This window comes from Bos taurus, chromosome X (genome assembly GCF_002263795.3).
Source record: "Bos taurus isolate L1 Dominette 01449 registration number 42190680 breed Hereford chromosome X, ARS-UCD2.0, whole genome shotgun sequence".
NCBI classification, from domain to species: domain Eukaryota; kingdom Metazoa; phylum Chordata; class Mammalia; order Artiodactyla; family Bovidae; genus Bos; species Bos taurus.
The window spans coordinates 61,265,555-61,280,842 of NC_037357.1; the positions used below are offsets into that span (position 1 = coordinate 61,265,555).

General features: G+C 40.8%; 1 protein-coding gene across 5 annotated transcripts in view; it reads right to left on the reverse strand.

Annotated features, from left to right (window-relative positions):
* AMOT (angiomotin) overlaps window positions 1–15,288 on the reverse strand; it is a 68,412-nt gene that overhangs the window by 20,084 nt on the left and 33,040 nt on the right. For all 5 annotated transcript variants that reach the window (XM_005227926.4, XM_005227927.4, XM_005227929.4 and 2 more), the window contains one exon: window positions 13,613–13,758. In XM_005227926.4, the coding sequence (XP_005227983.1) occupies window positions 13,613–13,758 (146 nt within the window). The remainder of the gene's footprint in view (window positions 1–13,612; window positions 13,759–15,288) is intronic.

The window sequence follows — 15,288 nt, forward strand, 5'->3', positions numbered from 1 at the left end:
CCCTTCTTTAAACTGCAATATTCTGGGGGAGGAATATCTTATTTTGGTCCTTATATTGGGGGGAATGCTAAAGAATGAAAGGGGGATCCCCAGGGAGAAGAGTTTAATTTGGAATGGAAAGGAAGCCCCTTTATATAGCAGTCTCCCCTTTAAGTAAGAGAAAAAGGGTGGTCAACAAGGAGGCCAGAATTGTCTTTCTGAACTCTACAGTCCTAGTAATTACTCAGTGTCATCACTGCTGTGCTCCTGGAACATTTCTGCCCCTCAAAAGTGAAGGTGCCATGCAATGGTTCAAAAGTCTTTAGTCTCTTCATTGACCAGCACTGTCCCACCAGTTCTTTTTTTTTTTTTTTTTTAATTTTATTTTATTTGTAAACTTTACATAATTGTATTAGTTTTGCCAAATATCAAAATGAATCCGCCACAGGTATATATGTGTTCCCCATCCTGAACCCTCCTCCCTCCTCCTTCCCCATACCATCTCTCTGGGTCGTCCCAGTGCACTAGCCCCAAGCATCCAGTATCGTGCATCAAACCTGGACTGGCATCTCATTCCATACATGATATTTTACATGTTTCAATGCCATTCTCCTAAATCTTCCCACCCTCTCCCTCTCCCACAGAGTCCATAAGACCATTCTATACATCACTGTCTCTTTTGCTGTCTTGTACACAGGGTTATTGTTACCATCTTTCTAAATTCCATATATATGCATTAGTATACTGTATTGGTGTTTTTCCTTCTGGCTTACTTCACTCTGTATAATAGGCTCCAGTTTCATCCACCTCATTAGAACTGATTCAAATGTATTCTTTTTAATGGCTGAGTAATACTCCATTGTGTATATGTACCACAGCTTTCTTATCCATTCATCTGCTGATGGGCATCTAGGTTGCTTCCATGTCCTGGCTATTATAAACAGTGCTGCGATGAACACTGGGGGTACACGTGTCTCTTTCCCTTCTGGTTTCCTCAGTGTGTATGCCCAGCAGTGGGATTGCTGGATCATAAGGCAGTTCTATTTCCAGTTTTTTAAGGAATCTCCACACTGTTCTCCATAGTGGCTGTACTAGTTTGCATTCCCACCAACAGTGTAAGAGGGTTCCCTTTTCTCCACACCCTCTCCAGAATTTATTATTTGTAGACTTTTGGATCGCAGCCATTCTGACTGGTGTGAAATGGTACCTCACAGTGGTTTTGATTTGCATTTCTCTGATAATGAGTGATGTTGAGCATCTTTTCATGTGTTTGTTAGCCATCTGTATGTCTTCTTGAAAACTATAAAACACTGGTGAAAGAAATCAAAGAGGACACTAATAGATGGAGAAATATACCATGTTCATGGATTGGAAGAATCAATATAGTGAAAATGAGTATACTACCCAAAGCAATTTATAGATTCAATGCAATCCCTATCAAGCTACCAACAGTATTCTTCACAGAGCTAGAACAAATAATTTCACAATTTGTATGGAAATACAAAAAACCTCGAATAGCCAAAGCGATCTTGAGAAAGAAGAATGGAACTGGAGGAATCAACCTACCTGACTTCAGGCTCTACTACAAAGCCACAGTTATCAAGACAGTATGGTACTGGCACAAAGACAGAAATATAGATCAATGGAACAAAATAGACAGCCCAGAGATAAATCCACACACATATGGACACCTTATCTTTGACAAAGGAGGCAAGAATATACAATGGATTAAAGACAATCTCTTTAACAAGTGGTGCTGGGAAATCTGGTCAACCACTTGTAAAAGAATGAAACTAGAACACTTTCTAACACCATACACAAAAATAAACTCAAAATGGATTAAAGATCTAAACGTAAGACCAGAAACTATAAAACTCCTAGAGGAGAACATAGGCAAAACACTCTCTGACATACATCACAGCAGGATCCTCTATGACCCACCTCCCAGAATATTGGAAATAAAAGCAAAAATAAACAAATGGGACCTAATTAACTTTAAAAGCTTCTTCACATCAAAGGAAACTATCAGCAAGGTGAAAAGACAGCCTTCAGAATGGGAGAAAATAATAGCAAATGAAGCAACTGACAAACAACTAATCTCAAAAATATACAAGCAACTCCTACAGCTCAACTCCAGAAAAATAAATGACCCAATCAAAAAATGGGCCAAAGAACTAAATAGACATTTCTCCACCAGTTCTATATTAAAAGAACACAGGTCATTTGCGACTTCTGCCTCACTCTTGAGCCTGAGTTGATAACATTGGACTGTAATCTCTTAACTTTCACTCTGGGACCTTTAGGGTATCTAAAGATGCCAAATAATGAATCAAATCTAAGACTAAATGAGATCACATATAATAATTCTTTCTCTTTGCAAGTCTATGAACCATAACCAAAAACAAAAGCTGAAGCAGGCTGGGACTAAGAGTTTGAGTTCTTTGTACCCTTGTAACTTCCAAGGCAAATTCCACCATGGCAAATCCCTGATTCCATTGGAAGGAAGGAATGAAGAGAATTCCAGAGCTTTTAAAAGAAGGCATACACACCCTGGGGGGCTCAATGGTAAAGAATCTGCCTGCCAATGCAGGAGATGCGGGTTTGATCCCTGGGTCAGGGAGATCCTCTGGAGAAGGGAATGGCTACCTACTCCAGTATTCTTGCCTGGAAAATCCCATGGACAGAGGAGCCTGGTGGGTTACAGTCCATGGGGTTGCAGAAGAGTCAGACACAAATTAGTGACCACACTACCAACAACAACAACAACATATTTACTCTCAACATCTAAGAAGACAGGGGAAAGTACAACTTTCCCAAATTGTTAGGAATGAGCAGATGATGCTCCTTAATACTTAAAATGCTTGTGGGAGTGCCTCTCTTGCTAATAAATCAACTCATGGACTCTTTCTATAGCAGAAATTCTTCCCAGCTGGTCACATCTGTTATTATTATTTTCCTGAAATCTCACTGCAAAGACTTAAATGTGAAGATATTATTGATAACATGGTCCAAAGGAAATTCAAGAATTCAGCTCAACTCTAACTTTCCAACAAATTCCCAAGCCCTTGAGATACCTGGGTAGACAGTTGCAATGTAAGAAGTTACCCACTTTACCAGCGTTGCCCCAATCCATTTAGCTGGAGCAAAGCCAGCAGAACCAACCTGACTCCCTCATCGCAGAAACCAGGAAACAGATTCAAGGAAATGTGTCCAAATCAACTGCTCTCTAGAATGTCCAGTTAGACAACGATGGTACATGCCAACTGGGAACCTCTCCTTGTCTTTTACCTGCTCTCTCTCCAAATTAGAGTCGCTGAACTTTCTCTAGGTAGAAGAAAACTTCTATTTTCCTACCAGACTTGTGTTATGCTTTGCCTAGGTGACTGGGAAAACCTAAAAAATTTGCACTACATGTCTTGACATTTCCTTTCATTCCAAGGCCTAGTTCAATCTAGCCTTGTAAACCAGCTGAGGCAAGTTATAAGTCTAAATGCTTTTATCCATTAGACCTTCACCTAGGAAATAAAAGAAACAAAAATTGCCATTCTCTTTCTCCTAATAAGCTTAAACCTTTCTTTCCTGGGATATGTGACTATTTGTAATAACATGGACTAGGGCAATCGAGACCTTTAAGCCATGGACACCCCTGCCTTCTTATTTGCTAAGCTTTGAATAATTGGAGAGCAGAAAATATCCTCTATCCTTCACCTTTTGGGTTCCATAGTCCTGATGAGCTATTTAAAGCTGAATGCATTTATTTGTGAATCACTCTGAAAACCCTAGGGGAGCCATGCAATGTTAATGCAGAGAATGTCAACTATAATTACTGAGGCTTACAGCAGTTATACTTAAAGGCAATTAAAGTTAGATAGCATGCAGTTCTTGCCTTGATGGTAAAGTACTGCAATGTAAGGTCAGAGAACTGAAAAATAATCAATCCAGGGCTAGGTGTCTTTCTCCATGCCCTGTCTTTCTTCAGAAAGGTACCCTCAATGTCTTAGCTAAGGAATCCCCAGCAGTAGAAGTCACTGAGCTAACCATCTGGAAGGGAAAAGCAATAAAGGCCTAGAGTTTTCTGAGTTGGCTGAAGACAGTTACACAAGTCAGACAACTTCCACAAGCAGGCTAAGAAAAATCCCATTATGCTTTGCCACTGGGATGGTTTTCCACAAGGTACCAGGACCTCTGTGGTTGGCATAACTCTTCTACTTTCTTTAAAGAAGAAACAGTGCAGCTCAAACATAAACACCAAGAAAGTGAAAGTGTTAGTTGCTCAGTCGTGTCCAACTCTTTGTAACCCTATGGACTGTAGCCCATCAGGCTCCTCTATCCATGGAATTCTCCAGGCAAGAATACTGGAGTGGGTTGCCATTCCCTTCTCCAGAGGATCTTCCTGACCGGGGGATTGAACCCATGTCTCCTGCATTTTGGGCAGATTCTTTACCATCTGAGCCATCAGGGAAGCCCTATAAATACCAAGATCACCTAGTAAATGCTTAACCCCTAGATAATTTAGGATACAAAAGGACAACTGTTACATACTACCAGTGGATACTACCAGTGTAAGACCCTATAAAGATGCACTCAATGAAGTCAGCAATCTTCAAGGTTATATATTCTATGTTTTCTAGGTCTCATCTATACACAGAAAATACCACAGGTCTATTAGGCTTATTAACTCCTCTATTATCCTAGACTTTATATGCTTCATTTTTACCTTCATCATGGTAAACCCCCTTTTATTTTCTGCCTCTCTTCTGTAAAACTATCTCATATGCTAAGCTCCTCAAATGTTAGCTTGGTAATTAGGACATCCTGAGTCCTCAACTTCACGTTTCAATGCCATGAGAAATGTCAGTGGTTCCTTCCAGGTAAAGAAAGAGCCCATAGAGGAAAGTGGTTAAGGTCATGGGCTCTGGCCTCAGGCTACCCAAGTCCAAATCTTGGCTCTTCCGCTTACTAATTGTATGAAATCTGAAGAAAGCTACTTAATGTCCCTAAACTTCATTTACTCATTCATCAGTAGCATAGAGATGATGATAATTTGATATACCTCTAGAAGGAACAAATGAGATAAAAATGAAGTGCTTAGTAGAGTGTCTGGTACAAAAAGTACTCAGAGTTGTTTTTCTGTTTTAAAGAAAAAGTTAATGCCAAATCGCACATCCTCTAGTCCTCTCAACTTGGAACATTCACTCCAGATAGCCTTGACATGGTTCTCATTATCTCAATAAGTCTAATTATCACATCAATTAAGGCATTAAAAACATAGCCATTTTGCCCCAGGAAGGCATATAACAAGGAGGCCTCAAACCCCTTGTGCAACAGAGCTTCACGTATCTTTAGAGGGCAAGGCCTTTCATTGGAGATACAATTAGAAGCTGTATTCTCTCAAAATGATACAATTTGGAGGGCACTTCTGCTTTATGAGAAATATTTTTGTTGTTGCTTAGTCACTAAATCGTGTCTGACTCTTTGTGACCCTATGGACTATAGCCCACCAGGCTCCTCTGTCCATGGGATTTTCCAGACAAGAATACTGGAGTGGGTTGCCATTTCCTTCTCCAGGGGATCTTCCCAATCCAGGGATTGAACCTGAGTTTCCTGCATTGGCAGGCAGATTCTTTACCACTGTGTCACCAGGAAAGTCTGAGAAATACTTTACCTATAGTCAAAGGTACTGTTTAAATAAAGACACTTAGGCAGACATCATTCCCTGCCCCACCACACACATTTGTACACACACATCAGAAATTTCCATTTGACAGTAAATTGAAAGGTAAAGGTGGCAATCAGGAGACTTGGGTTCTAGTCCCACCTCCACTCTTAATGGTAATTTCCTTCCCTGTTCTCCCATTTGTAAAAAATGAAAGAGGTTTTCAGTTCAGTTCAGTTCAATTGCTCAGTCGTGTCTGACTCTTTGCGACCCCATGAACCACAGCACGCCAGGCCTCCCTGTCCATCACCAACTCCCGGAGTCTACCCAAACCCATGTCCATTGAGTCAGTGTTGCCATCCAACCATCTCATCCTCTGTTGTCCCCTTCTCCTCCCACCTTCAATCTTTCCCAGCATCAGGGTCTTTTCCAATGAGTCAGCTCTTCGCATCAGGTGGCCAAAGTATTGGAGTTTCAGCTTCAACATCAGTCCTTCCAGTGAACACCCAGGATTGGTCTCCTTTAGGATGGACTGGTTGGATCTCCTTGCAGTCCAAGGGACTCTCAAGAGTCTTCTCCAACACCACAGTTCAAAAGCATCAATTCTTTGGTGCTCAGCTTTCTTTATAGTCTAACTCTCACATCCATACATGACCACTGGAAAAACCATAGCCTTGACTAGATGGACCTTTGTTGGCAAAGTAATGTCTCTGCTTTTTAATATGCTGACTAGCTTGGTCATAACTTTCCTTCCAAGGAGTAATTGTCTTTTAATTTCATGGCTGCAATCACCATCTGCAGTGATTCTGAAGCCCCCCAAAATAAAGTCAGCCACTGTTTCCACTGTTTTCCCATCTATTTGCCATGAAGTGATGAGACCTGATGCCATGATCTTAGTTTTCTGAATGTTGAGCTTTAAGCCAACTTTTTCACTCTCTTCTTTCACTTTCATCAACAGGCTCTTTAGTTCTTCACTTTCTGCCATAAGGGTGGTGTCATCTGCATATCTGAGGTTACTGATATTTCTCCAGAAGTTTTGGGAGCCAGCAAACCAAAATGGTCAGCAGTGGGCCAAATTCAGCCATGCTCACTCATTTACATATTGGCTAGGGCCGTCTTCCTGCTGTAATGGCACAGTTGAGCAGCTGCAGTTGCAAAAGAAACTATATGGTTCACAAAACTGAAAATATGTACTCTCTGGCCCTTTACAGATAAGGTGCCTACCCCCAGAGTGATTTTCAAACTGTTCCAGAGTCCTAGCATTCTAAGGAGTGCTTCAGAAGCCACCTGCAATTGGTGAGTTGTAGCAAGTGGCTCGTCTTTTATTTATTTTTGGCTGTGCTGGGTCTTCCCTTTCTTTCCCTAATCCTATGATCTCCTCATGGGGTTCCTTAAATCATTCTTACTTTCTGCCTTGATCTTTTAGACCCACCTTCTCTTCCAATTTGTTACTTCCTGCTGTACCTCAAAGGTCCAATCTATGGTAGTTTACTCTTTTACCTCTATACTAATGATTCTTAACTGGGGGTGATTTTGTCCCCAGGGAACATTAAGTGTGGAGACATTTTTGATTGTTAGATCTGGAGGTAGGTTGCTATTGGCAACTTGTTAGTGGAATCCAGGGATACTGCTCAACACCTCACAGTGCACAGGACAGCCTCCCCCATCACAATCACCAAAGAATGATCTGGCCCCAAATGTCAATAATGCTGAAGTTGAGAAACCTTGCTCTCCACTTCAGCACTACTGGAGATTTCCTTCATATCTCTCTTAGGTTCTAATTATAGTTCATTTTTTACTATACTGTTGGTGACCAGTTAATATTAAATAACTGTCAAATACAGGAACAAAAACGAACATAGCATAGCTTAGCTATAATGCTGAGATATAAAAACAATAAACACATTCATAGATGTATTTACTTTGCTTGGAAAGTCAAGATAAGGGCTTCAAATCATTTCTATTAAGAGTTAAGTTTTTAGAGGGGAATCATAAAACTGGGGGGAAGAATTGCAGGAAGGCAACCTACTGAAGAATAGGGCAAATACTCTTGAGCTCAATCAATCATGTTTTTTCATCACACTTCTACAATAATTTGAACCCATTCCCAAGCATTTGGCAGATCTCTTAACCCCCTTCTGACTCAGGAAAATCTGATCCCTGCAAATGAATACCACGTGATGGCATCTATTCCCTCCTTCCAACAACTGCAGATGTCTTTCAAATTTATTTTTTCAAGGATGGCTAATTTTACAAAATTACATCTAGGGCCCCAAAAGCTACCCATTTGTCTCAGTCATTTGTAAGAAACTGATTTCATCATCAACCTTCTCCATTTATTCACTGGTAGACAAGGCATAATATGGGATATTTTGGAGTTAAGAGATCTGAGTTTTCTTCTAGATGTATTACCAACTATATAATCTGTCTGCACTTTAATTTCCTAATCTATTGAAACTTTCAAGGTTCACAGTGGGGATATACTAAGTATTTGGAAATACTTAAAAAAGGTTAAAAAAATACATGGGGGTAGGGGTGAACAGGCAGAACACAGGATTTTTAGGGCAGTGAAAATATTCTATATGATACCATAATGATGGATATGTGTAATTACATATGTTTACCAAACCCACAGAATATATACTACCAAGAGTGAACCCTAATGTAAACTATGTACTTCGGGTGATTATGATGTGTCAATGTAGGTTCATGAGTTGTGACAAATGTACCACTCTGGTGGGGAACGTTGATAATGGGGCGGGGGAGGCGCGGGCTGTGCATGTGTGTAACCAGTGAGTATATGATGAAATCTCTGTACCTGTCCTTCTATTTTTCTGTGAACATAAAACTGCCCTAAAAAAAGTAAAGTCTTAATAAATAATAAAAAATATATAATATGGATAAGTAGAGGGGGTAGACTATTATGAGCTAGATGAACACCAACATATACACACACCCAATGACTAAAGAACATTCAGACATAATAATACAGCACTAAGTCCAGTGTCACAGAGGTCATCCTTCGTTATGTCTTGATTTTCATCTTCCCTTCTACCTCCCAGAACTCCGAACACTCACAGTACCACAAATATCACAACTGAAATGTACTTTCTTTGTTCCTCTCCTTCATACAACTAAGTTATATGTTGCATGTTGCTCCATGAGCCTCCAGTGATTTGATCTGATTTAGTCTTACACAGGAGCACATGGCTCCAAGTAAGAGTTCCCTCTGAAGCAATTTGGTAACATTACCCTGGTATTAGCAAGTTGCCTGTGTCCATTGCCAAGAAGCTGTGGTCCACTGGTAGATATTAAAAGAACTGCGGAGTAAAAAATAAAACCACGTCTAGAAACTTGCTACCAAGGGAATGGAGTTCATTCTGTTAAGGAGACTAAAGAAAAATACACAAGGCTATTAGTTTGGGAATTTCAAATGCCAAAATCAGGAGAAAAACAGAATATCAAACTCTGAGAAGTAACTTTACCTATGTTGGGAGCAGGGACATAATTTCTCATATTGAGTGCAGCACTTTAAAGAAAACATGCTGCCCATAAATATGGAAAAAAGTCCTCTTTAAATGAAACACCCTTCAAATGAGTCAACAATTCATCAGCAGAGCACTCAAGAAGATTTCTTGCTATATACATATTTTATCTGAATTCCTATCTATACTCTCAATGCACACCTCAGATTTATAATCCATTATAACCACTGTATGAATTTTACCTATCACAGCAGAATCCTATTGTTTGAGGATTATTTTGGATGAGACATATAAATGTCTATCCCTAGGACATCTTCCTCTAATATTGGGCAAGAAGGAGACAATTAAGATGCCCTGTGGATATGTGTGATAGCGAAAATTATGTCTCTCTAAAGTCAAAGACAAGTCAAATAAGTGGCAGGGGATCGAGAAATGAGAAAATATGAGCCACGAAGAATGGTGGTGGAAATGAAATGAAACAATATGGATTTAGTGTTGGAGAACTGAGAGGAGTGGCACAAGGACTCTGGAAAATACACCACCGCTAAGGGTTTTCACTGCAGTGTCTAAATATCTGTACCAGACATTGCAGCTGAGAAAAGGTTAACACTTGGGCCCTTTTTGCCCCTGAATCTCTGTGGCTGTCAATCTAGCCTAAAGCCAAAGAACAAGGCTCACTGGCTCTTTCTGCCAGCCCTCCCACATTCTACTCTATCCCTTCCTGTGCATTCTGCTCAGTAAGCAGCCCACCCGCAGCATCTTCCCTCTTTGATCTTGCCAGGGCCTTTTCCCCACCATCCCTGAAACAATTACCCAAGCAGTAGCTCCGCTGTGGATCATCATAAGACAGTAGCCAGCCAGAAGCCTGGGCTGCCTTGAGCCTTGTGAGTGGATATGCCAAGCATCTGTCGACTCTCCAGTGAGGTCAAATTAGTGGTGGGCAGAGGGAAGTCTCTTTGAATGTGAGAATACCATGGTTGCTGTAGGACACAGAGTTCTTTTGACTTGGAGCTTAATAAGACTCCACTTCAATAGGACCTATGTGTCCTGAAAGATAAGGGCAGGGATGGAAAGACCCCATTTACCTCAGCCAGCTGCATGCTGCGTAAGCAAGCAGGATTATAGTCAATCACCAAAAAACAGGTCTGCTCTTTAGAATGATATCCCCTTCCTAGCAAGATACCATATCCCTCGATGTCAGCAGAGCAGGGTTCGTGAGAAAATCTGTGCTGAACTTGGAAGAGGAAGGAGACTGTGATTGCACAAGAAAGTTCCCTGTAAGGCCAAGGCACCCTTTCTGTATAGAGCTTAGAGCACAGTGAATGCTGAGTGTCATGGGCAAGAGACTTAATAGGATTAGAAAGATGGAAAGGATTTCAGGGAAAATACCTAAATGAGGATGTTGTAAAAGAGAAAGACATAAATAGATGCAAGGGTCTTCAGACCATCAAAGTAGTCATCATTGTTCCCTAACCATCTTTATTTTTATTTGTTGTTGTTGAGGTGATAAGTCATGTCCGATTCTTTGCGACCCTGCCAGGCTCCTCTCGCCTTGGGGTTCTCCAGGCAAGAATACTGGAGTGGGTTGCCATTTCCTTCTCCACGGGGTCTTCCTGGAACATGGATCAAACCCATGTCTCCTGTACTGGCAGGCGGGTTCTTTACCACTGAGCCATCTGTCAGTGGGCTCACAGGGCTTCCTGTTACTTCACTTATCTACACTTCTATTTTCACATCTGTAAAGCAGGTGATATCATTGAGATATAATTGATTTGTAACATTACATGCATTTCAGGTGTACAACATTATGATTCAATATATAATGTGTGTCAACCTGACCATCTTGATGCAATGCTGAATAGGTAAACTTGAGTGAACTTGCACTTAGTAGGCTAAGAAAATATTCCCTAGGGAAAAAAAAAAAAAAGCTTAATTTGGGAAAATTTCCCTAATTCTCATTTACAAAGTAGACTAGAGAGGTTTTCTCTGAAAGAACTTCTAAGGAAAATTCATGGTGCCATTTTTAAGCCATGACTAAATTATCTGTTTCTATGAGCCATAGACAGGCATCTGCCATATCCCTCTGCCTTACAACATGACCTGACTTCAGCCACCTCCAACAGATAGATATATATTTTCTGTTTGGGAATACTCTTCTTCATTTAGAAATGTCCACTATTTTTGTGAAGAAATCACAATCAAGAACCCTTACTAGATTAGTTCCAAGGCTACTTACATCTTAAATACCTCCCTAATGTTCTACTTAAAATTTTTACCCCAGGAAAAATGAGACCTCGTGGGGGCTGAGTCACAGCAAAAACAAGCAAAACTTCAGTTATCAATTCCTGTCTTTGAAGATAAGGAAAAGGAATGTTTTCCTTTGAATACAGTGGAGGAGATACGTCAAACATCACCCAGGAGCAAACTTAGCCCTTATGGGGTACTTAAATGAAAAGGTAAACAGGAATCCATGGATTTTTTTCCCTGAGATGTGGTTTTAAGCCCTGACATGTGCTAGAGGTGATCTAGCCTGAGATTCTGGAAGACATTACATGGCCTCTACCTCTGCAATTCTGCCAGGTACAAGGCTCCCAGGTTATGCTTGCTGTCACACGTCCTGCCTCCTTTAGCCACAGCAACTCAGAATTTCCCAATAACTAGACTGTGTGTGAGACAACCAGTTGGATGAAGACTAAAAAATTAACTATAGTTGATGAGCTTATGTGAGATATCTCTGACTACTAGATGCCATCATTCAATTCTAGCCCAATATTCAGAGCTTCTTCTTTAAATTGTAAATCCACATATTTTGGAGTGGGGCCCTGGAAAATGACAAAAAATCTCTGGAACAAATGCCCAGAAAAGCCTCAGAAGTCTGAAGCCAGAAATATATTTCAGGCAACTGTTTCAGTGAGGGCTTCCCAGTGGGAACTACAGATTAACATCATCTCCATACATGTATGTTATTTCCATGATTAAAAGCCAGTTACCACTGAGCCCTCAGACACTGAAAACCAAGATGGCTGCAGAGTCTTTATCACCAGTTTATCTCCAACTAGATGGGCATCCTTCCTGGAGAGGCAGTGGGCTGTATATATACCCTAATCTCAAAGCAGTCTGGACAAGCTTCCCATAGTCTGTTGAAAAAGAGTGGCCCAATGAGTAAAGCAATTATTTTTTTTAATTAAAAGATGCAGAGGTTTACTAAATCTGAACAAGCGCCCACATTTTCTTTTTGGGAGTGGAACCAAGGGATGATTCAGATGGGGAGACAGGCAGCAGGGTCTAGGGAATGAAGAGTCATGAGATTCCAGTTTTATTCCTGGCTCTGTTAAGAGTTGCCATGTGACTACCAGCAAGCTACTTCTCAGCGGGTCTCTCAGTTTTCCCTTCTCTAAAAGAACACAGTCTTAACCCTGTCCTGTAATTTACTCTGTGATCTCCTTGCAAAAAGGGAATGGAAGGGAATATATGAGTGTGGTGAAGGGCTAGCTAGAGGGAGTGCTAAGCTCCTAAGACCTGGACACCAGGCACGTACAAGTATCCTTCATTTTCAATAAAGAAACTTGGCAGTATTTCTGATCTAGAGAACTGATGAAGCAGAATATTAGCCTGACTTGATGCAACTTGAAGTTTAACGATTAAACAATTCAGGTTAAAGGACATCATAGGTTAGATGGCACCATCTATTAGAAAAGTTACGAGCCCACAATGCAGCTCGAACAAGCATGTTAATACCCATAAAAGAATTCAAAGGGTATTTATAAGTCAGAAGATCTTTAAGAACTAGAACATTCTTACTGAGGGAGAGGAAGCAGTCAATGAATGAAAGTAGGAGAGGCATCTCACCTATAATAGCCAGAATGGGTAAGGCTTTGTAACTGAACACTTTCTTTTTTAATCTCAAGTTTGTAAAGATCCCAACTTCTTATAACGGAGGCTATTTTTTTCCTACTAATTCCAATTTCAGAATAGACAATCAGTGAGATATATATATATACATACATATACTTGTGTATGTATTTTGTGTATATATACATACACATATATGTGTATGTATATATACACAAAATACAAATATGTAAACATATACACACACATATAGATATATATGTATATCTATCTATATCTATAGATACAAATATATACACAAAATCTGTCATTAGCTTAATTTAAGGCAAGATTAGCTATCAATACATGGAATTTGGAGAGGGAGGGTAGTTAGCTTATTATATAAATGAGCAAATGAAAATCACTCCTTGACCTTGGTAACTTTCAATTCTGAAGCAAAAGGAAGGAACTTGAAGAGAAGAGACAAAAACTCCAAGTCCAGTCACATCAGTTATAACTAGAAGTAGCAGACAGCACCTTCCTGTCAGGGGATGATGCAGCTGCCAGTTTGCCAAAATGGAAGACCCCCCCAACCCAGTGCCATCAGTTTCTAGCTCTTCTACCCTCAGGCTCACATGCCACCTGAGGAAACTACACATACCTCTTCTTCCAGCTTTACCACCTTGGCTTGGGCGTTGCTCAGGGCCTGGTCTCGGATTTCGATGTGTCGCCTTTGGTCCTCATTGGTAGAACGGGCAGTGGCCAGCTCCGCTTCCAGTTTCTCCTTCTCACGCTGGCTCTCCTTATCTATCAGGACATGAAATATTAATACTGCCATTCCAGAGCTGGCTCAAAACCTTACCTGAGCAAAACTGATAGTCACACCCATTCCTGGACATTTTAGTGTTCTAACACCCAGCGACAAGAAGCAGGACACGGAGATCTGGACTCTTACCACTGGTTCTACCACTAAATTGCTGTGTCAATTTAGAAGTCACTTAACAATGGTGGTGGTTTGTGCAGAAGCAATGAGGAAACAGATGTCAAAAGTATTGTGAAAAATATTATACAAAGGTGAACACAAAAACACATACAGACACACATATATCAGAAGAACAGGTAGGCTTGTCTCCTCCATTTTATTTTTTCAAACAGTCTTGTATTGGCCAATGAGCCATTGAGCCTCCACAAATTTTCCCCATCATTTCCTCAATAGACAGTCTATTAAATCAATTAAAAAATCGATATTAAATCGATCAGAAAAAAATGGTATTTCATAAAAATGCATAAAACTGGCAATGTCACCCTTTATTCACTAACATAATTTTCAAACTGAGGTCAATCTGAGATCACACTGTAGGTACACATGACCATGACACACGGAGTTATGTCCCATGCCTTTCTAGGTCCCTCCGCTTTTAACTCTGACAGACCTCACACAAAAACTCAAATGAGCAGTTTTGATTCTCAGTGGCAGGAAGAGTGCCCTTCCTCTCAAGACATGGATACTTAAGTCTTTAGGAGAGACTTTATTTGGCTACACCACAGGCATGGCATGTGGGCTCTTAGTTCCCTGACCAGGGATCAAACCTGCGTCCCCTGCCTTGGAAGCTCAGAGTCTTAACCCCTGGACTGCCAGGAAAGTCCCTGTAGGAGAGACTTTAACTGGGCAACCTACCTTCCTTCCCATCTTGACTTTACATACCTATTCAGATGTACCTTGGGAAGAAATAAATATTTGTTGAATACTTATTGCATACCAAGTATTGTACTAACTTAATCCTCAGAACAACCATACACAGCAGGTGTTGTATTATTCTCTTCTCCATTGTGCATATGAGAAAACAGAATCTCTGAGAGCTTGAGTAATTTGTACCATGTCCCACACCCTTAAGGCCAAGTTGTTCTGAGCTCTTTGTACTGTACCAGACTGCCTTCTCCTAGGATTAGGTTGGTCTGGCCTGTCTAGGGGGGGCTTTTCAAGAGTGTTTTCTTGGCTCCTGCCACACTTTCAACCATGTAGCACCCTGCGGATGCCCAAAGGCAAAAGAAATGACAGAGGCACACAAGTCATGCCCTCTTCCCTACCTACTAGGCTCCTTCCAGGACCATTTGACAGTCTTGGACCCTGCTGCTAATACAGTTTGATCTACTAAATGACCACATGAGAAACCAGCAGCAGAACTCTCAGGACACCTGAAATACCATCTCCACACAGGGAGAAGTGTGAAGTCAGAGATCCAGGGCCAAGAACCCATACATTCTCTGTGTTTTAAACTGGGAAGCCACCACCATCTCCAGCAGCAAAGTAGCTTCCAAAGGACACCACAAAAGCAA